At 37.1% G+C, this 25,476-nt stretch overlaps 1 protein-coding gene across 2 annotated transcripts in view; it reads left to right on the plus strand.

Moving 5' to 3' along the window:
- adcy2a (adenylate cyclase 2a) overlaps nt 1-25,476 on the plus strand; it is a 68,568-nt gene that overhangs the window by 20,870 nt on the left and 22,222 nt on the right. For both annotated transcript variants that reach the window (XM_018685286.2, XM_018685277.2), the window contains exons 4-16: nt 4,063-4,224; nt 16,031-16,180; nt 19,341-19,489; nt 19,694-19,805; nt 20,334-20,461; nt 21,296-21,454; nt 22,132-22,264; nt 22,346-22,522; nt 22,618-22,661; nt 22,850-22,930; nt 24,299-24,368; nt 24,618-24,715; nt 24,812-24,896. In XM_018685286.2, the coding sequence (XP_018540802.1) occupies nt 4,063-4,224; nt 16,031-16,180; nt 19,341-19,489; nt 19,694-19,805; nt 20,334-20,461; nt 21,296-21,454; nt 22,132-22,264; nt 22,346-22,522; nt 22,618-22,661; nt 22,850-22,930; nt 24,299-24,368; nt 24,618-24,715; nt 24,812-24,896 (1,548 nt within the window). The remainder of the gene's footprint in view (nt 1-4,062; nt 4,225-16,030; nt 16,181-19,340; nt 19,490-19,693; nt 19,806-20,333; nt 20,462-21,295; nt 21,455-22,131; nt 22,265-22,345; nt 22,523-22,617; nt 22,662-22,849; nt 22,931-24,298; nt 24,369-24,617; nt 24,716-24,811; nt 24,897-25,476) is intronic.

The following is a 25,476-nucleotide window of genomic DNA, read 5'->3' on the forward strand; positions in this document are numbered from 1 at the left end:
TGTGTCATTATCAAGGAATTGATTCATGGGGCAGAAGCAGAGTTGACTGTACTATGATGGACCACAAAAAAGCCTTGTCCATTTAATTGTCAGGGAGAAGATCCTTATATGCTTTCTTTAACCACAATGAAGAAAGCCCCTCACTGTTTTATTACTACAGCAAGTATCAAGTATGTAGAATAACTGAGCAGGTGTCTTTCCCCCAGCAGCCTCTCCATTATCCTTGATACAGTTTCATGATTGAGTTAGCAGCATCAGATTTCAGAGCATGCATTTGCAAAAAAGGCTTTCTGGACTCTAAGCAAATTACGGTGCCTTGCTAGATAATATTTGGTAGCAATTAGTAGCTCTCCCTTGTATTAGGAAGTAAGTTAATACTGTCTTATTCCTCTTTTGACATTGTGAATAAATAACAATCCAAAAAAGAGAAATATGTAAACGATCTAGTACCTGTAGGTTTCCATTCACTGAATTGTTTACCACATTCTTTCATTTTGAGTCCTTTAACCTTACACTTAACACTAAAACACTGGTGTTATTGCATAGTGTTCCTGTCTTTTTGCTGGTCAACTGTTAGTGGGTTGGTTCTGCATCTTAATCTAAACCAGTGGGTAAAGATAGGGTTGTAGTAAAAAGAAAGCTACCTACTTGAGGTGGCTCACTAAACTATTCTTTACCTCACTTCTGTTGGGCCTTGTTTAAAAAACAGAGCAGACCCTTTTCTCTGGATACTCAGAAGAATATTTTCTGTCATGGAGAAGGGATTATTACAGGTAACTACTGGTTTATGCAGTCATGTAAATGGCTTAAATAGAAGGGAAAATGGAAATGCCAAACTGCAGATCTATAAAGATAAGCACCACTGACTGTGAAAAAGAGACAGGTTTTGTGATGGCTGGGCTGAGAAACTGTAGAGTTTGGTGGTCATAGCTTTGTTATGACTAATAGGAGAAATTGGCTGTACAATGTCAAATCAGCAGTAACCCCTGCCAGCTCAAATTGTTACAGGCTAGGAAGAAATGATCAGACTCCAAGAGGTGGTGTTCTGTGTGCTGGCTAAATATTGTGTGCCCTTGCCCAAGGTCAGGGGACATCAGGGGTTACTTGACAAGTGGTTGGCTTTTATAATTACAGGGTGTATAGGATCATCAATACTGTTGTTCCTCACAGAAAAGAAGACATAGGCCTGACAATGAAAAAGCCATTATGGGTTGTCTAAAAAGCTAGCCATTCGTCCTTTCTTGTGTGCAGGAAACAAATTATACACCTCATGGGCTACTTGTCATTTCATGCATGGCTTTTGGAACAAATCAAAGTACTCTTAAGGTGATGTATGTATTTCTTTGGAGGAGGCTATGCAATTTCATGTTGAGTGAAGTTATTTCACTGGAACATTTAGATAAATTTTATTTTAAGTCATGAGTTGTGAATATGCATTGTCAGAGTTTCCATTGAAGTGACTTGTTTATTCAACTAATACTAATGCACTGTAATTAGGGTGTCTTTCTTTCAAACCACTGTTTGGTGGTCTGATATGCACCATAACTGTATCAGCTATATTTTTAATAAACTAATGCGAAATAGTGTTTGTTATCCTTGCCATTTAAGACATTCCACTTCAGTCATGGCATCCCTGTATAAAGGTTTACAGTATATGTTTAGATCTCATTGACCCTCTCTTTGTCTCCCCAGTTTAATATTGACTAAGCACTGTTGTCCCTGAGTTATAATTGGACTCCCTGAGACTGGGAGATTCAGCAAGCTTAAAGCTTTTAGGTGTTCACTCCTGACTGCCACAAAGACTTAATTCAATTCAAGAGGCATGCAGAGAAGGTATGTTTATGTGCTCTGCTGTAGAGGCATAATGTACCCAGACAGACCTGGATAATGTTTAATCATATCTATCATGCATTATAAAAATGCTCTGCACGATTGCTATTTTGAAGAAATATCCAGCAATTATTTGTAGCCTTATTTGGTTGAAAGAAAAACAGGATTTGAATATTTATCAAATTAGGCCTTTCACAAGAAATGGCAATGAAAAAAAACCACTGTCAGTTCACGGTGTTGCTGCTTATCAGTTCTCTACAGTATATAGACAGTATATATTTCTTTATCATGCTGCAATAAAAATTTAAAAACAAAAAACAAAAAAACAAACAAATAAATAATACTTCCTGCACAGCAGCTTTAAACATGGACTGACACTGGTACCATGGTGCTGCCACAAGATCGTTTTTAATAAGCAATTTGACTTTGTTTCCTGCTCTGTAAGAACTGCAGGAAATAATAGCAGCAACCATCACTACAACCACTGCACATCTAGGGATAAGAATTAGTCACATACTGGAAATAATTGTAAATGTGTGTTGTGATGATGTGTCAAACACCATTTTTCAGAGTCTTGGCAAGCAGTACAGTCTTATACTTTAATGGCATGCATTATTTGAACACATGATGCACTCCTGTGACTGTTTACTCTTGTTTTGTGGCTGTGGAGAGATATTGAGAGGCACTGTGTTGTTTTTACAGAATAGCTTCCAGAATTTCTTTTTGAGGGGACTGTTCATGATGATGATGAAATGTGTTCATCATTTTAATATGTACACTTGAATGATAAATCGTGCCTATTTACTAAGTTGCTCAGAATATTCTTTTTGCAAAAAAAAAAAAAAAAAAAAAAAAAGTAATTGTGAGCTGATTCTGCTGTTTTAAGTTTCAGTTTGAAGTGTTAACTTTTCTGGTAAATCATACTGACCTCAACTTGCTGCTTTCACTTGACTTCTGCTCTTTTGCTCTTGGAAGAGCAGTATTCACAGTCTGCTTCCCCACTAACTGCACTATCATACAGCAACATGAGAAGATCCTGCTGCAATTTTAGCAAAAGACACATTTTACAGCAAATATTTATTTTCCACACAGTCCACTTTGGCAATTGTCTGCAATTATGTATGCTTGAAAAACATTGATTTATGATCCCCCAAAAAGTCCATATATACAATTATCAGTAATAGCTAGAAAATAGCCATTTGTGACTCAAAGTATATGTTGCATATAACAATTGTGTTTTTTTTCTGTGATGAATTGTAACATATTCACCATAGCAATTTGAGAAAATTAGAGGTCTACAATAGATTGACTAATTAGTAAATATTTCATTCTTTTATCTTTAGTGAAACAACAGGAGGTCTGCAACTGCAGAGGACACCTTACTCAGAATTTTAATTCAAACATGAATAAAGCTTTGTCTTTAAGGTAACTGACCATCCTTTGATATTTGCTACTATTTACATTCACTATCATAGTTGGCCATTAGTGAAGTAGCAGTGTAGAGTTGTATGTTGGTCACCCAAGCTTAAACATAGGAGGTACTATTTTTATCAAGTCGCTTTCCCATTTTGCTTTCTTGCTTTCCTTTCCTCTTTTCATCTCACTGCCCCCCACACCCTAACCCCGCTTTCCCACTGGCCCTGCAAATAACCCAGAAAAGGTTAACCGACACCTGGCTGCAGCCTGTGATAACACTGGCCTTTCTGTTCATGCGCAACAGCAGATGAGCTGCTTTAACCCTGTAGCACAAGGCATATTAAAGAAGTTTGTGCGTGTATACCTGTATGTGTGTGGAGCTTGGGTGAAAAGGGAAGCTCTCCACATGCTACATTAGAGGAGTTACGTTTGAAGTGTGAGAGCTGATTCTCCCCATTTCTGCTTCCAGCAATCAAGGGAGATTAGGTAATGCAGATGCTAAGAAGGTGGTAATGGGTTGACTATTTAGTGCAGAAAGTTAGCACAAATATACATGTTTTTTCCTCCTTTCAATGAGTCTCTTGATATGAAAAACCTCCCAGAGCAGGCCTGATGTTTTGTTCCTTTATTTATTTTTAAATCCGATGATGTAGCTGTACATAAATTAACTTTACCTCAGCAAGCAGTGTTCATGGTGTCCTGACTTCCTGGGTCATGCTCTTTCTTTCCCCACAGGAGTGTCAACACTGATATTCTATTTCTGTCTGTATTTTTTTATTTCATTTTTTTTCATGTCCTTTGTCATTCTCTCCACAGGTGTCATTCTTCCTGTTTATTGTGTTTGTGGTCTACACTATGCTGCCATTCTCTATGCGGGACGCCATTATCGCCAGTGTCCTGACCTCCGCCTCTCATACCATTGTGTTGAGTGTCTGCCTGTCCACCACAGCTGATCGCATGGAACCAGTGGTGTGGCAGGTAAGGTGATCAAACATAAACAGTCGCAAACACATGTACATATAAGAGAACAAACACTGACACACAAATTTACAGAATATGCTCTGTCAACCTCAACTCAACACAATTAATTAATTAATCATTAATTATCATGTGTTAATTAGTGACTTGACAAGTGTATAATTGGATGGCACTACAGGGAAAAAAACTTTACAGTATATACATAAGGACTCGGTTTAAAGGATTAGTTCAACATTTTGGGAAATACACTTATTTGCTTTCTTGCCAAGAGTTAGATGAGAAATGAGAGCTAGCACCGTCATGATAAATATAAAGCTACCACCAGCTGCTGGGTAACTTACCTTAGCATAAAGACTTAATAATAATAATAATAATAATACTTTATTGACAGGAAATTGCTTTGTTACAGCAGCAGCACACCAACTATCACCAAATATAAATTAAGATAAAATTAAAAGGGACAAGCTTAATCACGAAGAAAGAAAAACAAAGAAAACAAGAGCAAAACAAGAGCCATACAAAATATACAGAAAATTACAGAATATTACACTATTAACATTGTATTGCAGTATCTAGCAATACATAAACCGATATAACAAGAAAACTGCTTACCTGGCTCTTTCAAAAGCTAAAGTTTAATCTCACTAATTAATATTATTTATATGGTGGGGGGTCATGTGCTGGGACCAGCAACTTTGTGGAGTTGGTAACTGGTCCTAAGTCTGTTTTACACAGGGACTGCACAATATTAGCATTAAGAATACCCTTGAATAAGCCACCTTTGGAAGTTTACGTAGAACCACATGAAGGTGGCATAATGTCGCCCCAGTGTGTGGTTTTATACAGCATGCTGGCATCGTAGAATCAGAGCCATGACCCATAACACATAACACAGCAGCCTAGTTGCCGGTCAGCGTCTGTTAAGCACTCCTGGCTCCCCCTTTAATACAGACATTGATCTTCTGTGGGTACCTCCCATATCGGCTTAAAAGTGGGGCGATATGGACCTCCCATTCTGCCTTCATACCTTTGATACAAAATGGTGAGATGGAATAACGGCCAAGAAACAGGCTAGTTGTTTTCTGTTTACTCAATTATATTTAGTGCACCTTTCTTGTCATGTATTAGTCATTAACTTTAACAACAAGACAAAGAAAGCTTAAAGAATACTATAGAATTATTTTTAGAATATAGAATAGAATTAGAATAAAACTTTCCTGGTTTTTGCCTTTTTATATATATATATATATATATATATATATATATATATATATATATATATATATATATATATATATATATATAAAAATATATATATATATATATATATAAAAAACCCACATTTTTACTCTGTTTGTTTGTTTTGTGTGCATTATTATGCACATGGAATCTTAATGGAATAGTTTTCTTTCCAGACATCTCGTTTCCCATCCTCCTCACAAAATGAGTATTTTTGGGCATTTTAATCATATAGTATGTATTTTTAGCAAACAAACAAATGTGACCTTTAAACTAAAACTAATTTAGCATAGCAGGTGAGTGATAGAAATTCTAATGTGGGTTTTTTATACTTTATTAAAAGGTCACCCACTTTCCAGCAGTTTTGCTGTTTGAAGCGCACAGTGTTCAGGCAGTTGGCATATGCAGAGAAAGGCAAAGAAATAACAATGACAGGAAACCAATTATCTGGGTAATGCAGACTTTAATTAATTTGAGCTTATTCAAACCTGATTCTAAAAGTCAGTGATTGCCAATACACCTGGGGCTAATACCAACTAATGTATAAAGGAGACATTAATTTGCTAAGCATTTCACAAAAGCCATGCCTCACTGATAATCATATTTCAAAAACCAGGATGCAATTCAATGTTTTGGAGCCAAATCACAAAGGGCATTCAAAAAGAAATAATAAGAATTCTTATTTTACCATCTTGTCATCTCTAACCCTACATCGAAATTGCTCTTCTCTATGTCTTTTCCATGTGTATTACTGTTTGACAGCTGAAGTCCTCAATTGCTTTCTGACTGATTAGTGGCTACGCAAGAAAGAATTGATCATAAATGTTTATTCATCTTAATGGTACAGTTTGATCATACAACATGACTGCCATTCTAAGACTGATTGATCACCAATCTAGCTTTTTGAACACTGACTTTTAAAGCTTCTTATTTCTCTTTACAGTCTCATATTGAAAAGATATACCCTTGTTAGTACATGGAGATCGTTGTTGTGCCTATATTTTTATGAATTTATGTGTTCCCTTCTCTTAAACCTTTGCAAACATTGTTATTTGGTTTCCGCTAACATTTCTGTCTTTTTTTTTTTTTTTGTGTGTGTGTGTGTGTGACTGTAGTATGGGCATACTGGCATCTGGGTAGCCTGGGGCTGTATACTGTGTGGTCACTAACTGCCAGTTCCCCTTGTGCATCAGGTCAGTTTGCCTGTCAGCACAATTCCAGTGGCACATCTGCCAGAGACAAGTGCCCTTCAAGAGAATCTCCCTTGTAAAAATACTGGATAAGTTAAGTGAAAACACAAGGGATCTTTGGATGATTTAAGTGTTTCTTAGCAACTCAAAATACCAACAAAATACTAAAATATAGTCCTCAGTTAGTTTGGCTTAATCTTGTATATTGATTTTTTTTTTTTATTATTTATTTATATGTAAAATTAACAGTTTTTAGCCATTAGGCAATACCATCAGGGAGGCATCTGATATGTCCCAAATTCATTCTGCACTATGACATAAAGGGTGTGATCCCTTTTAATTCCTTCTGCTAATGACAGTATTCAATTGGTAGTGGCTAGTTTTTATTTTTATTAATTTCTTTTTATTATTATTATTTTTTTAAACTTGAAAGAGATTGCTGTGACAGACATATTAAGAAGGCATACTTAATATTTTTGACAGTCTGTGTGTCGTGTTAAAAAGGCATTGTTGGAAGGAGACAGATTGCTGCTCAACTGGCAGTCAAACAGCCATGCTGGTGCTAGATGTGAGATTGCCAAAGAACAAAATGCCCATGAGTAGACACTGACTAAGCCAATTGCTGGCTCTGTGTTTAGTTAGCAGTGTTTCATTTGTTGTCAGTGACAGTGATGATGTTTTCTATCAGTTTGTAAACCTTGTCGATGATGGCAGAGGGTAAAGTAGTCATAACCTATTATATAACAATTGTATACAGTATGTGCAGTCAAATGCTGCAACAGTGCCAGTGACTGTTGCAGCATTTGCCCTGAAAAATGAGACATAACAGTTGTAAATGATGCCCTTTGATGACTGCAGCCTGCACATATATGCTATAAGATTGGGGAATCTCAGAGCAATGAGGCATTTAAACACCAAAACTACATTGTCTACAAGTGATGATAGTGATGATGCTACCTTTGCTCTATTAAAGATTTTTAAGGCACAATTATGAAATGATTCAAGCTCTTCTGCACCAGTCACTGATACTATATAACTTATATAACTCTCATCATTGTGTTCTGTAATCACATGAAAGTACATTCAGTGTGCCATGGAAACAGCATCCTGACTGGCTTGTTCTTACAGGGGAATATTGGATCCAATAATCCGATGCTTATTCACTTCAGTACTTGTAGTAGTGGGGTGCTGTCTCTCATTATAGAATGACATTTGCCCACAGCAGCTGGGGAGATCAAATAAAAGGCATGCTAAGGTTCTTGGTAGATCTAGGTGGTAGGGTTGGGCAATTGGATGAATATATTGGCAATTTGCAAATCCATAGGTAGTTTTTGGGATGATTTTATCATTTTAATTGGAATCTGATTTTTGTGAACCAAATTATATAGATGCATTATCGGCAGCTTAATGGCAGTTTCCTCCCATTTCTCTTCACATTCTGTTTTATGAAATTATGAAATATTTCATTGTGGGATCCAAATACAGAACTGATAACAAGTGGTTACAGTGGGTTCTGTCCTGTACTCATTTTCTTGCTATGGGATATGAAAGCTAGTAATTGAACCTCATGTGAAAATAAAACTGTATACGGAGCCATTCATGGAATTAGAAGCTATTTTTTTCCTTTTCTCCCTACCTTTCTTTTCAAATTTTATTTCACATAGTCTTGGCCTCTCCCTTCACTTGATTTTATTAACCTAAATTGTCCATTATTTTAACTAACTTGGCTAATTAAGAAATCAGTAATCCTTGTCTGGGTCAGTATAATGGTTTGAAACAGTTAGACAAATGTCATGCACTTAATTTTATGTTTTTTTTATCATAGATCCAGCTTAGTTGCCACATTTGTTGTGTGCATCTTAAATAGTCAGAATAGGATGAAAAGTATAACGGTGTAACAGCACTTTAGACCAGTTGAGGGACATTCATAATTTTTTTCAGCTCTTGCCAGGCGGGCTTGTAACTTTGCATAGAGTCTCAGTTGTAATCTGCATACTGTAACTATTGCTTCAGCTGTCTCCTGTTTAAGCCTCTTTACTCATCCCACATTACATTAATTAACATATTTGATAATAATGAATATTAAACCAAGTGAAATACAATAGTATAGATGATGTGATTTTCTGCATAGCGATGTACTGTACCTTCTGACTGGACAACTTTGCAAACTGTCTTTATGAACAGTAAACCCTTACAGTTGAGCTGTTGTCGCTGATATCAAACTTCACACTAGAATGAATTTGGCTGTATGTTTCATCACAGTTATCCTGAAATTTTTGCCTATGCTGTGTATAAAACCTGCAGTGGTGAAGTATGAATAGGTGTGCATTAACAGATCAAATCTGAGACAACTATGTAAGTGATTAAGGCCATGTATAGGAAATATGACTAACTGCTAATGTACAAAGGTATTTAAATAATCTACCACTTATGATTTTATGTTCCCTGATCCATTCTTTGAGATTTGATTCCTTGAATTTCAATTCAGTTGTAGGCCAAATTTAATCACAAGCCATTTTCTTTGTGTTTTGACATGAAGTCAGGAAATGGTGAGTAGTAGGTTTCTATTATGTGTGCTGCTTTGAGTGAGTGAGAGTACATAGAGACATAGATATACACATATTGTCCATAGGTCCCTCTTTCCATAAGGAGAATCGGTCTGAATGCTTGTAAAGACACATTATTTACATCATGTGTATTGTTATCCACATGTTGAGGATTGTTTTCCTATCATTTTCAGTGTTCTAGCAATCCCTTTAATGTCAATGTTTGTGTAAAGTCATTTAAGCAATGCAGTAAAAAAATATGGAGAACTGCCTCATGGCAGTATTGTTTTTTTCTGATTTTGACATCAATGTGATTAAGTATGCTAAATTGTCTGTCATTCATTTTGCTAGATTAGCCAAAATTAAACATTGCTATCAGGGTATTTGATCAACCAACAGCTTCTCAGAGAAAATTAACAATATTATGATATATCCCAGTATTACAATTTAGAAATTACATGTACTGTCAGACAGGAATTTATTGGTATTGCCAGGTCCTGTCGTGTATGTGTTTCTGACTGTGTGTATTTTCTGTATATGTGTGCTTTTGTGTGTGCGCCTGTGTAAGTGTGTGTCAGAACAAGAGTGAATGCAAGCATTTTCCTCTGCCTGTGTTTTGTTGGCAATATGCCAATGTCAGTCCAGTTCTTTGTGTTGAGCATGTTGAGGCTTACCTCCCCCTTTTTTAGATAAGAGCAGTGAGGTTGGGTGACAGGATGCTCTAAGGCTTATGTGTTGGACGGTAACTACTAAACAGAAGCTATAAAACACCTCTCCACCTTTCTGTGTGGCATCTATCAAGGTAACGCTTACGGGTTTGTAGCACTACAACATGCTGCCCAATCAGATGGTAAATTTGCTAGTGCACTTTTTGACTTTATTACACAGTCTGATTTGTTGGCCTTCTTGAATAATTACCTCTGGTTGGCCACTGAATTGAAGTTTTCTTTCAATGCTAGTTCAGAGTGCTAAAGTAAATTGCTTCAACTTGTAACAATATCACTTTAAATAAATATGCCATGGATATGCAGTTGTAGTATAGTATATACTATAGTATAGTTACATCTAAAGTTTTCTCTAGAGCCAGAGACTTGCAGTTATTGGTCACCTCCTTGATATTTTTGGGTGTTAAAAATATCTCTCTCGATAATTTTAGATTTTAGATTTAGTTCTCAAAATGTCAAATGTCAGAATTGTGCCCAGTCAGCCTTTAAATTGCCTATTTTGTATGATCAACAATGCAGAGTATAATGATACATCTATAACTATATGATATATAACTGATATAACAATTAAAAAAAGCAAATCGTCACGTTTGAGAAGCAGACCTGTTATTTTGACTGCACTTGTTGATGTACACGTGTAACATTTGGCTCACAGCTGTTTCAGTAGTAAACGTACCAAACAGATTTATCTTACATTTTTTTAAGCTAACTGGCTGCTTGGGTCATATTTATCGTATATTCTGAGTGTTATCAATATTCTTATCTAATTCCCTGCAAGAAAATAAGCATATATCTCAAAATGTCAAACTATCCCTTGAAATATATATATATATATATATATATATATATATATATATATATATATATATATATATATATATATATATATATACACACACACACACACACACACACACACACACACACACACACACACATATATATATATATATATATGTGTGTGTGTGTGTGTGTGTGTGTGTGTGTATGTAGACATAGGCACCTACACCTCATGCACTATCCATGCACTAGTATGTTGGGGTATAAATTTACTTTAATTTCAGATGATTTGAATATTCAGACTCCAGTCTGTCCTCTCAGAGATTTGTAAATGTCTACACTCTTGTGCATTGTTCTAAGTGTATACACAAACTATTCAGGAGGTGTTAGGTGAGAAGGAACCATGCTGACATCTCCACTTTGTCAAGTCCATTTAACTTTACAATGCTGGCTCATTGGAGTCTTAATGAACCAAGACATTTATTGAAGAGGTGAAAGCCCCCTGTTGGGTCCAGATTTAACTTTTCCTGTGTGGAGTGTATCTAACAGTGGTGCACTGCTGCATTATTTTTTGCTATTTTGCAGAAACTTTATTCATCTGTTACTAACACATGCAAGTTATCTTGCATTAATCCATTGCAAAATTATATTTGGTCTTTTAGTCTTTCTACACAGCTCTGCTTTAGAGCATTTGAATGCTTTTAAAAGATAAAACATGTATTATTTAACTAAGACTCCCTATTTCCAAGTCAGTAATTTTTTCAATTAATGTATGTGTATAACCTTGGAGTATTCAGATTTTAGCCAAACTGACCTTAAACTCAGTGCCATGATTAGCTTACTTTATTAGTTGCCCACCATGTTCCTCTATCACAACCTCCCCTCTCAGACCAAAAACAACCTTCATTTGCATTCTTTGTCATTAATTGTTGAGGGCTAAAACATCAATAATTCATCAGAGCACTCACACTCTATTCAAGCTTTATCTGATAGAATGTCACATAGACTCCCAGTAGCAGCAGCTGTTGCATATTACATGTATTACTTGTTTTAGGGGAAGTAGGGTATTGTTTGAATCCAACCCTTGCTGACTTAATATTGAACTTGTTTTCACTGTATGTCACACAGGAGTTAGGTTTCTTAAGTTTCCACTTAACTTCTTTCTTAAGAATGGTATAGTTTGTGTTTTTTGATGACAAAGTAACAGTTTCTTCTAATTAGAGGGTGCATCTATACAATGCTAAGTTATCGGTGCTCATTTGTAGTTGGGGTCATTTCTGTTGAAGGGACACTGAAAGCATATCTGCTGGATTTCTGCTGCCAACAGTATATTAAAACAAGACTCCCCTGCACACTGATCTTAGATATGTGTCTTCCTCTACCCTTGGTAGTATAATAACAACTATAATAGCCTGCATAGAGCTTAGCTCTCTGATTTAGATAATCCCAGAGTTCACCAGCATGGCTTAAAGCTAGAGGCCATTCTCACATAAACCTGCTGTTATCTGTAATTGTGCATCAGAGGTCTGATTGACACAGCTGACCTTTGAGATGGTCTGGATCTCTGTCAGTGTCTTGTCTAGACGTCAGCTAATAGAGAAGCATGCAGTTTTAACTGAATGTAATATGTTGAGCATTTCTAACTTGATATATAAAAGAAATTGTTAACAAGTATTTTCTCTCTGTTTTGCCTGCAGATGATACAGGGTGTGATTTGGTGATGCACTGCTGGGGGGGGTTTGTCAGAACATATTAAAATACTTTTGTGAACTTGCTTCTTAAAAGCAAGCCACACATCTGAGAGCTAGACTCCTTTTATCACCTTCACGCCCACCAGCCACAGAGAAGTAGTAATTTACATCTAACATTGCACATAGGTGTTGAGGACTATAAAATCTCAAACACACACTTCTAGCTGATGTTTTGGGTCATCTAGTGCAACTGCATTTAATTGACAGGCTAACAGAGAGAGAGAATGCATGGATAGCTGAATGGATTTTCAGGGACAGGTATAAAATATTGCATACAATATACCACTAAAACCCCTTTTTTAAAGCAGCCTACAAAGGCACTAGTCCATCTTGTTGTGCCTGCTTTCAGTCATTGTGTGTACTTGTCTGAACTCTATGCTTTGAACACTATTCTGTAGTACAAAGTCCAGATGGTTTTATTAGACTTTCTATTGAAAACAAACAGCCGTTGAATTAAGGCCGGCTTGTAAATGCAATACCTTTAACTTGGGGAAAAAATAACTCAGGTTGTGTGTCACTGTTTGGAAATGTGCAAAGAGGGATATTAAATTCAGTGGACAGCAAGAAGGACATCTGTCCCAAATACAGTGAATTGATTTGAACATAAATCCAGCCAGCAGACCACACTCATGCATATGGCCTCTCCCCTCATGTTTGATTTTCATAGATATAAAGTAGACAGGTATGCTGTTAATGTATTCACAGTGCTAAATACATTTATCTGAGATATATTTGGAATAGCATGTGTATCTGAACATAAAGTTCAAGGACACATCCATTCTCAATGATATATTTATTATTATAAATATATTAGGTCCTGGTTATGGAACCGTTATTGAGTAGTGCTAATGAATAGTCATTGTCTTGTTTTTTAGAATAGAAGAGAGGGATGTGTCAGGTCAATCAGCAAAGTGTCAGCAGAGACACTACCAGCAAAACTGGAAGGCTAAGTTTGCAACCATATATCATCTATTTGCAGATCATCTGTAGGCAGTACAGAGTAGTACAATTACAAGTACAATTACATATATGTTTCTGTGTATTTGTACTTGCCTTTGTTTGAGTTGCTATTCTGGAATAGAGACACTGAAAAGAAAGATCCACCGTGCAGATTTTCTGTTTTAAAGAGTCTGATGCAAACATTTTTAGTCAGTTTAGTTTAGATAGTACATAAACTATATGCAGTTCCCATCACAACTTTAGTGAGATGAAATATACATGCTGTGGACAGTTTATACTTTTTTTTCTTTTTTGCTCTGTGTATTATTATTGAAATAAAATGTTTATTCTTTGTGCAGAAGGTCATAGGCTTATTCTCCCTCTGCTGTAATGTAAATGTGTTGGGCACATTAACATCAGAAAAGAGGGAAAGCTAGTTTCCAATGGTCAGTGTGACAGTAAGGTCACCATTATGCTGGAGACAAAGACAGAGAGTGCAAGTGAAAGGGAAATAGGTGAGAATGAGACATGGTAGGCACACAAGAAAATGGGTATGTATGAACGACTGTGAAGGAAAGGGAGAAAATATTCTTTTTAAAAATGTGATGGGACAGAAGCATTAAATTGTCAATTTGCCCTTAAATTGCAAAATATGGAGCTCAAGGTTATAAGTATAAGCCCTCCTGGGTCTTTATACATTCACCTGTCTTCACTGGGCTGCATCCTATTACAATAGTTCCTCTAATGGACCTACTTGTGTGCTGCTGCCATGAGGGAAGCATAAGGTGTGAATGAAAATAAACAAAATGGACTGCTCTCCTCACAGATCGCAATAAGCAACCTTTATGGGTACAGTGAAGACTTTTGTTTGAGCATTTGTATCATATTGTATCATATTTGATATAACAGGTTGTTGCTTTGTTTTGTCTGGTGCTATAGTGGGATATTGACTGGGATGCTGATGATTTGCTCCAGACATTAGGCTTTTTTATTTATCTACCTATTGTAGAGTGGGACAAAGAATGTTGAGTTTGGCTGGAGAATCATGTCAGAAAATGCCAAATTATCAAAATCAAAAGTTTTTGTACAGTAAAGTAATGTACAGTTTTCACTTAAGCACATTTCAGGCTCAGTTTTAATTTGTCAGACTTTGATTTTATCTGTCTAGTACTGAGTGCACAAATGGGTGAGAGAGCAAGGAACTGTGTGCAAGAGAGTTAGAAATTGGACAGAAAATGATTTAGGTATTTACATATTTTCTGTGATGTAGTTATGTGTAATTCTGTGTTGTGTGTAAACATGCTAGCATTAACAGGTTTGTATTTTATATTAGCCTCGAGTTGAAATAAGGCTGAGTTGCTCACTAGTAAAATTACATATTTCAGTAAATACACATCAGCCACAACATTAAAACCACTGACAGGTAAAGTGAATAGCATTGATCTTGTCAGTATAATACAATGTTGTGCTGGGACACCTTAGGTTTGATCAGGATGTTACTTTGATACCACCCACCTAACACCCCTCATGGCAACTTGCCATTGTACTTAAAATTATATCTATCTTCAGTGATGATAATAATAATATTAATTATGATAATAATAATTAATACCTTTAAATTAATATTGCACTTTTCAAGGCACCCAAGAACGCTTAGAAAAAACAAGACACAGGACACAAGTGTGACTATGATTTATAGCAGCTTCACCACTTAAGCCATGCTATGATCTAATGGAGCCTGTAGTGGGATGTGGCATGTGCTGTAATGACACTAATTAAGAAACAGACAGGCCTCCCTGTGTGCAATGATCCTGAGCACACTGGAGAGTATTCATATAGACAAGAGGTGTGGACACATAATTAGCCACTGGCTTTATTTGTTAGTTGTTTTCTTTCATTTTGTTTCTCTTTTTCCATCAACAGGGTAGTGGGAAATCCAATCAAGCCAAAGTAAAGCTGATGTGGGGAATGCACAATGCCATTTTTGGCAGTAAACAACTGAGCAAGGGCAATATAGAGGTCACACACATCTAATTTCCTTTACTTACTATTCTACTGTATATTATTTCTCTATCTCTGAGGTCATCACTGGGTGGAGACTATTCTCAAGAAAATGAAATGAAAGCTGTTTTGTTTATGAATGCCACATTGTCCTTAAATATAGAGTGGTGCTAGAGAGATCTCAGTTCTCAGGGCCTAGTACCCTTGAGGAAAAGCTTGTCCTGTTTTTGACTTTGGAGGGGGTTTTGTTTTTGTTGTTGTTGTTTTTTAGCTTTGGACTCAGGTCAAAAATCTGTTGCCTTTTCAGGACTTGATTGAAGCATGATTTAGGCATGTTTGTGTTTTCAAGCTGGAACATAAGACAGTAGCTATTTAATGGCCTGATCCTTGATCAAAGGTAAATGGTTGTCTTTAAACTGTGGTTACTGGAGATTAAATGGTCTGCTTCATTTATGTACAACACAACAGATGACACACCAACATATAGTAATATTAAAATGTCATTTTTAAAGTTTTGTTTCTGTTCTTTCAAATATATGCCAGGTCACCATTCACCCCATTAATCTATTTGACTTGATGTTTTTTTTGTCTGATATTTATCTAATACTAGTTTTCTGTCCTCTGTTTCTGCACAGATTTTGGCCAATATTATCATTTTCATGTGTGGTAACATGGCAGGGGCGTACCACAAGCATCTCATGGAGTTGGCACTAAAACAGACTTATCAGGACACCTGCAACTGCATCAAGTCCCCAATTAAACTGGAGTTTGAGAAGAGACAACAGGTAAAGTGGTCAATAATTCTTAATGACCAGAGAGCTTGTGAAAGTCAGGCAGGCAGTGAGTGATTGTGTAAATGCAGTCGTGTGCATGGTAGTGATGATGGCATTGATTATGGTGATGATTACCATGATGGGGAGTAAATATTTGTATGAATGAGTAGATATTTTTTTCATCAGCCTTTTAATGCTACACTTGATCAAAAAATCCTCACTGTATCTTCATGCATCTAAAAACAAATTTGTTTGTCAGAGTGTATCAGTGTTTTCGTAAGGTGTCAAACATTCACTTTGCAAACATTTACCGCTTATTTGCTTGTTTTGTTTAAAGGATTCGTTGCTCATCAAATCCAATTGTGTCTACACGTAGCTGTCAGTGCCTGATTCCTATGGTTTAGGAAAGGAAGGAGTCCCCAGAGAATCTGTCTTAGGGGTTATGTTTTACAGAATGTGGTAATTGCTAATGACCTCAGTTAGTGTGTTGATAATGTTAAGTCCCTGGAGCCTATTGCATGTGCTGAATTCTCTGTACTAAAAATTCTTAAGCAATCTATGACTGTGTGATTGAAATCTTTGCGCTTGATCAACAAGATATAAGAGCATCTGTGACTATATTTTCATGGTCAGCACATGTAACTTTGTAATGAGGCTACTTCCTTCCAGTTACACATCTTTGTGTTTGTGTGTGTCCTTTGCAGCAGTTTGGATGACATTGATTGGGTATTGACACAGCTGTAGGCAGTTATATGTGATTCATTCTTTGTAACATTTCCAGAATAACAGGAAACACAACATACACATTGTATAGTCATTGTCACACTGAATCTACTTATCTTTTCTCATCTTATATCTTTTCATTCAGTTCAATTCAATTCAATTTTTATTTATACAGTGCCAAAGTCATCTCAAGGCACATTTCATATAGAGCAGGTCTAGACCATATTCTTTAAAATAGGTATTTACAGAGAGAGACCCAACAAATCCCACCTTGAGCAAGCACTAGGCGACAGTGGCAAGGAAAAACTTCCTTTTAAGAGGCAGAAACCTTGAGCAGAACCGGACTCAGGGTGGGCGGCCATCTGCCTCGACCGGTTGGGTTAAGAAGGAGGTTAAGAATAGTGGGAGAAGAACAAAGCATAACACGGGTTCCATATAAGATGTAAGGTGATGCCAATAATACAGTAGTAGTAATGATAGTAGTGATAATTAACTGCTAACATACCACTGCAACTAATAGCAGTATAAGCAATTTCTAATTATAGCAGCAGGTGTTGAGTGGAGTTGTAGGAGCAACAGGAGACTTTGTCATCACAGATCAGACTCTACAGCTCCTGAGGCAGAAATACCTGCAGAAAGAGACAGAAGAGGAGAGAGACGGAAGAGTACACGACTACGGGAAAGGGAAGATATTGAGTTAGTGACATGTATTTATGGGATATGAATCCATACTGATGAAGAGAGAGGGAGAGAGAGAGAAAAGCTCATTGTGTCATGGGAGATCTCCCGGCAGTCTAGGCCTATAGCAGCATAACTAAGGGATGGTTCAAGCCTGAGCCAACCCTAACGAAAAGGGAAAGTTTTAAGCCGACTCAAAGGTACATTCCTTTTCAGTATTCATCCGACACATTTCTTAGTGCCTCATTTTCATCACCCCTTTGAAAAACCTTGTTGGAATCCTGTTAGTGTGCAAATACCATTCCCAAAAATACTTTACTCACTACATGCAACCAGTCAGCAGTATTGTTTGTGTGTTTCTGTTTGTGCTTTTCTCCATATGCTGTGTGTAAAGTTGGAACAGGTTAGTACAGTTAATGCAGGTGAATTTAGTACTGCTGCTTATGAGCAGCATGGTGTGCTGTGAGAAATTAGCAAGGTGTTTATTAAAGCTTACTGCTGTGCTAGCTTGGAATGTAGCTAGCTTTTTATTACAGCTGCTGAAGTAGTAGCTTGTTCTTGAGGTGAATCCATCTGTGGCTGTGAAAGCCCAGGCTTGGGGTGGAGCTGGTTATCCCTATGGTGAATACAGCTTGTGTTGTTACATGACATGAGTGAAGCTGAAAATGCCTAGGGTGGAGTGTTTTGCAGTAGCCCTGGAGTGCTGCTGTTGCCTGCGACAGATGGTAGTAACAGTGCAGAGGCACATTTCTCCCAGGCGCTCAGTGGACTCATAATATATGCTGTTAGCTGCTTGCTTTTATCCAAAGCACCCTGCAGTACAGTGAGTGCATACATTTTAGGTATGAGTGGTCCAACTGGCACTATGTGAATTCATCAAAGTCCTGACAGTATTGGCTAGCAGCCACCATGGACCTCTGAGCCTCAGCAACAGTATAGGAAGATGATCATTTGTACAGAAAACATGTCAAGTTGGGGGTGACATTGACTTAATGAAGTGTTCTCCAATCTTAAACTTCTCCTCACCCTAAGAGGAGTTTTATTAATTACTAATTACTGCACAGGTTGACTTAGAGTAAAATAGCCTCAGAGAGAAACAGAGGGAAGCAGAGTTACCACAAAATAAAGAATAAGGACTGAGTCTGTCTTCTGGTGGCTGGCAATGAAATTATGAGCATTGTAAAAATGTCTTAATTGATCATTACTTTGGGCAACAGAATGTCAACCTGACACAATGTAGTGCTCAATTAACCTTCACTTAGCACTTGAAGCTTTAATGGAGGCCGGGGACATAATGGTAACAGCTTTTTGTCTCCTCTCATCAAAGGTTAATGCTTCAGAATTTTATTAGGACTGAATTCAATTGGATATCAATTTGTAAAACTTTTTTCAGTGTCAAGTTAAAGTCATAAATATCTAAACTTTGGATTTGAAAACTCATTTTGTTATTTAAGTCAAAGTTCTGTGTTTTTTTTTTTTTTTGCATATTTATTACTTCAAATCATATTTATATTTGCTCATGCCACTGACAGTGAGTGAATCTTGGGGTGTTAAAGCTATGATTTCCTGAGAGAAAATTCTACAAAGCAAAAAGAAACACATTAGCTAACTGTTGAATGACAAGTTGTCCCAAATGAAATCTTATACTATTTATTTTAAATGTTGTTGTTGGTTGTTTTATAATTAGCAGAATATTATCATCTTACTTTTCCTTTATTTTCCTAACCATTCCTGTACTGCTGTTTCTTCTCTCTTGTGTTATTGCCATCAGGAGCGTCTCTTGTTGTCACTGTTGCCAGCTCACATCGCCCGTGTGATGAAAGCTGAGATCATCCAGAGACTGAAGGGCCCTAACTTTGGCCAGATGGAAAACACAAACAATTTTCACAACCTCTATGTCCAGAGACACACTAATGTCAGGCATGTATTTATGTGACTAAGCATTACTGTGCTGTATTTACAAGAAACATCTGTGACACATGTATTTATATCAGATTCACAGGCTTACATATAGAGCATCCCAAGTGCATAGTCATGCTATTTTAAAGCTATAGTTTATCATGGAAAACTTGCACAATCATTATATTATAATATATTAATTAATATATATTTTTCCATCTCTAGTATACTATATGCCGATATAGTAGGTTTCACGCGGCTTGCCAGTGACTGTTCACCTGGGGAGCTGGTGCACATGCTGAATGAGCTATTTGGCAAATTTGATCAAATTGCCAAGGTAAGCATTTCATTATTGGACCCTGTCACTTAAGTAATTTCGCTTCTTCATGGAAGATTAAACAATAATGACTCATGTCTCGTGTCTTAATCTTTGTCATATCTTACAAAGGGTAAAATACACCCTAAATGTTACATGTTGCTTCATGGTGAATTTGAAAGCTCTGACTTCACACTGAGGTATTTGCAGTGCAGATACACACAATTTGTACCACAAATAGTGTAACAAAACCTTTTTTTTTTCCATAGCAGTCTTCACTATAACTGGTGAACGTGATGTATGAGGTTGATATCAGTCTCTCAAAATCAAAGAGTCATACATGGACAAGCCAGTCTCTATATAGACTCAGTTTTTCCACTCACCACAGTGGCGCTGCAAGGCATGTTGTATGTCAAAAAATCTGAGGGGTGGATTTTCCCTCAGAGGGTTATTGTGTGATTAAATTAAAAAGTTGCCTCTACATTCTGTTAGTTGGGCATTTATCTTACCTTGTGTGTCTAAGTCTGTGTTCCACCTCTGTATTTGCAGGAGAATGAATGTATGAGGATCAAAATCCTTGGGGACTGTTACTACTGTGTGTCCGGCCTGCCAGAGTCTCTATCAAACCATGCTAAAAACTGTGTGAAAATGGGTCTAGACATGTGTGAGGCAATCAAGTAAGTGCCAGTTATGTAACACTGCTGCTAAGGAATGAAATTCTTGCTTCTTTGTTAAAGCATCTCCCAAATCAACAGTACCAATGTTGAGTAGACCTTTGACATCAGTGTCTGACCTAAAATTAAATAGAAATACAGCAGTGGCTCCTTCATCATACTGCAACCACAGTATGACAAATACTGTGATTGATTATAACAGTATTAAAAATTTGCTCAGTCTTCTTACATTTCTGGAAATTGTACCATGCTACTTTTGACTACCAGCATTTCAAAAATTGTTTGGATATGCTTTAAATGCAGTGCTTTATGAGCTACATTTATTGAAACATCCCTACCTGTAATGATGCCAGGTACCTCAGATGTAGATACTTTTTTACTGATGACAAATTTAGCTGCATCAAATGTGTACAAGTGTTGCAGTGGTAAATGTGGGGTGCTGTCTTATCTCCAGGTATTACCCTGGGACAAAGCCGAGGGGAATGCAACATAATTGATGGAGACAGAAAGACCCCTCAAATTATAAAATTTAATTAGGAACTTGACAGTGTGTTTATATGCATGCTAATAATTTGACCATGATCAGATTAATGCCATAGTATGATTGTTAAAAATGTCACAGCACATTTAAACTGGGTGACCTTAATGAAAGGACTTTTAGAATCAAGATTAGCATTATTTGGACTTAGTTTACTCTGAAACCTTGAAAAATACTGTGGCAGATTTCCATGTCTGTTTTTTCCAGTATTTGTTCTCTATCCTAAAAAGATACATGGCATGGCTGATTATTTTTTTAATGCTCGATTTTAATAAAAGTCTGTTTTTGGTGCATGACAGAAAAGTGCGAGATGCCACAGGGGTTGACATCAATATGCGTGTTGGCGTGCATTCAGGGAATGTCCTGTGTGGTGTGATTGGACTTCAGAAATGGCAGTATGATGTTTGGTCACATGATGTCACATTAGCCAATCATATGGAGGCAGGAGGTGTACCAGGGTGAGTGAACTAAAATAGAAGTACCTGTTTCCACTTGTATAAGGCTTTATTATGTTGTTGTGGTGTAGAGCTGTGCGATGTGACAAATATGACAAGTCTCATATCGTGATGTAAATCATATATCCCAATAGTGATATATATCATCTATGCTATAGAAGTAGCCCCTCATGTAGGATGCTGGTATTCACCTTTCTGCCTGCAGCAATGTGGTGGAGTGTAAGATTGCAAACAGTCATCCAAATGATGAAAAAATATTGCTGTAAACAGTGGATTTTGCACTGTTTGAGTTTATGCTAGACTTTTTTTTGATGGCCAATTTGTTGACTCAGGAATCCGGCCATATAGAACAACTTCAGGACATATGTTTTAAACAGCCAGGGACAAAAGTCTTAAGAATCGGTGCACTATTGATGAAGAACAGTGAACCTGACACCATGCCCAGCAATGCTGCTACAATGTAAACAAATGATGCACACATCAACATGCAAACTGTGATAAACGATAGAGTATAATATGAAACGATACATATCGTCATACCGCACAGCCCTGTTGTGGTGGTACTACTGTTATCAGTTGTGTCTTGCTGGTTACCATCTGTCATTGTTGAAGAATATAGACAGAGCCGCAATGTTCATAGAAAACCTATTTGTTGATTGTTCACAACTGTTCATTGCCAGACGAGTCCACATCACTTCAGTGACACTCGAACACCTGAATGGTGCCTATAAGGTGGAAGATGGGGATGGACAAGAAAGAGACCCCTACCTAAAGGAACATGGAGTCATCACTTATCTGGTCATTAACCCAAAGGTACCATAGCATATCACATTCCACAAAATTAATATTGAACGTAAAAAACAATAAAATAAAACTATTTCCATATATGTCCAGGTCGAGCGTCGCAGCCCACAGCATCACTACCGTCCCAGACACACTCTAGATGGAGCAAAGATGAGGGCCTCAGTCAGGATGACCCGCTACCTGGAATCGTGGGGGGCAGCCAAGCCCTTTGCCAACCTGCACCACAGGGACAGCATGACTAATGAAAATGGGAAGATCAACACTGCTGTATGTAGTTGTTGCTACGCATATGTTGTGATTTAGGTGATGGGGATTTCTGCTGTAGCTTGTAACCCACCTCTCTCCTCTTGCTCTGTGTTTAGGATGTGCCAATGGGGCAGTATCACTTCCAGAGGAGATCAGAAAGGCAAGCTGCTCATTTTACAGCTCCAGCACAATTTTCTTTGGCAGGATTATCCTCATTCCTTCACAGTACAGAGAAAGATGACAAGATGTTTAATAAGACTAGACTTCTGCTAGAGGCTTTGATGTGTGTAACCAATGTTACATGAACTTAAAAGATATTCTGTGTCCTTTTCTTGTTGCACATTACAGGACAAAGTCTCAGAAGAAGCGGTTTGAAGAGGAACTTAATGAAAGGATGATTAGGACCTTTGATGGGATAAATTCACAAAAGTAAGGGTCTTTTAAAAAAAACAAAACAAATAGTAGTAATTTTTTAATTATTGGTCAAAAACCTAAGGTATAGAGAGTATAGGAAATTGTCCTAATACTGATAAGATGTGCTGTCCTGTAAAACTGCAACTGATGGAACATGGCAACATTAACACATCTAACTAACTAACTTGTGTTTGTTTAAATGGTTTATGGTGGATTTTGAGGTCTGCTTTGGATCATTGTCTTGTCTTTTCTTGACTGAAATTTCTGATATTTGGTGTAATCCGTTCTTCCCTCTATCAGTGCAGTCTTTCCTGTAACACTGGCAGCCACACAAGAAGTGTTTTATTATTATTATTATTATTTTTTTTTAAACATCCCCATGCTTAAAAGTTGGCATGGTGTCCTTTTCAGCAAATGCTGATCCTTTTTTTCCTCAAACACACCTTTAGTGATTGTGGTCAAATTCCTCAGTTTTAACTTCATCTATTCAGTGTTTGTTTCCAAAATGACTCTGGCTTACCCAGATTGTTGCTTTGTGTAGTCCAGATGTTGACTTTTGTGATAAGGTCATAGACAGGGTTTTCTTCTGATGACTCCATGTAGATCCTGTTTGTGCATCAGTGCTACATAGTGGAAGGTCAATATCGAATATGTTTGAGAAAAGAATTGAGGTAACTGTAACTGTCACATTTGTTTCAGAAAATAATGTAAGTAGAGACGTGTTGTGAATGTCTGTTTATCCTTATAAGTTATTTATTCAGCTGGCTGAAAGTTAGCCCTCTAGAGTTCCTGCTATCATCAATCAGTGGTAAGCTCAGTAATTTTATGCCCTGCAACATTAATCCATTCCATAGTTTTATGTTCAACCTTTCAGGCAATTATAACCATCTACCCCATGAACATTGTGAGAATCAGCTTAGCCTCCTGCTATTTACTGTGAGATAGACTAGCTAGGCAACATTAATCAGCTTAGCTGTCAACACTTATTATATTCTCCTTGGCGATAATTCAGCCAGGGAGACCCTTGTACAGTGTTCCGTGTGTTTGTACAGTCTCCTGTATCATAATCTATCTCTTAAAACCATAGACAGTCACAAATATAATTAAATATGAAGTGTGTAGTAGTGTTCCTCCAGCCAGCTAACCTGCAGGAAATGCTTTTAAAGTGAAAAGGTTCACTGTGATGACTGCCATCAACTTGTGCCAGTGTCAAGAAGTTGACACACAATTAAGGTTTTGTGTTCTCCTAAAAATAAATAAATAAGATTAAAATAAAAGTGTCATTTTTCCATGGGTGCCCAAACTTTTGCATACATCTGTACTTTTAACAGGGCTCGTATTCTCATTTTTATCTGGTCTATAACTATGTCTTTATTTTTCCAGACAGTGGCTCAAGTCCGAGGACATCCAAAGAATATCATTATTCTTTCACAACAAATCCTTGGAGAAGGAGGTAAGAGGCAGTCTAAGTAAATTGGCATCATTCACTCCTTAGTAGACAGAATATTGGAGTAGTTGTTTCAAAGAGAATTACTGATTATATTGTTACTGCTTGCTTTTTTGCTTTCACCTAACTTACCCTGTAATTGGGTGAAAAGATACTTGTGGTATATGAGTGCACAGTTGAGGAGCTTCTCAAGTAGCTTGAATATCAGTTTTAATAGCCTTTTGTTGAAACTTGACCTTTGTTTTATTCTTTTAGTACAGAGCAACAACCTTGCCCGCCTTCAAATACTATGTCACCTGCGCCTGTTTGATCTTCTTCTGCATTTTCATTGTGCAGATTCTTGTCCTTCCAAAGTATGTGTGCATTATTTTAAACTATTATAAGCAAAAATAATGAGCTACTCTATTAGTGTGGAAAAACATCTATTCTGACCTTATTGTATTTTTTAGGACAACTGTCTTGGGGATATCCTTTGGTATGGCTTTTCTTATCCTTTCCTTGATCCTCTTCATATGTTTCATTGGACACTTCCTGGTGAGTAAATCCTTAAGCTCAAACATCATTAGTAGTGCCCTTTTATATTAAAACCTGTATTTAATAGAAAATGCTTGCTCTCTAATTGGACACTTATGTGCCTAATGTTTGTCCTAATGTCACACCAAAGGCAAATGAGTGGTTCAAGTGCCCCTCTGCTCATCTCAACAGCCCATTAAGTGGCCTTGTTGTTGGCTTAAGTGCCCCATAGTTTAATGCAAGTGCTTGGTGTGACCCTGTGGTAAAAATAAATCTTGACCCTCTGCATTAAGAAGGTGCTCTTTGTTCATCACCCCAACTCCAGCACTCCACTCTCTCCCCCAAAGAGTGTGTGCACATGACTGCTTTGGTGTATGCTTCAAGAGACATTCATTATTTAATAGTCTTCATCCAACATAAAAAGACAGATCCATAAATGAAAAGTCATACTAAAAACTTTTTTATGTTCATCTTTGTATTGGAGTCATTTATTTCCCCACGTAGCAGACAGACTGTGCTGTACAGCACTCTCCACAGGATCTTTTGATTCTTGGGTTTACGTATCATATGCCTAAGGCCCAAAAACAAAACACAACACTTG

This window comes from Lates calcarifer, linkage group LG15 (genome assembly GCF_001640805.2).
Source record: "Lates calcarifer isolate ASB-BC8 linkage group LG15, TLL_Latcal_v3, whole genome shotgun sequence".
NCBI lineage: Eukaryota > Metazoa > Chordata > Actinopteri > Centropomidae > Lates > Lates calcarifer.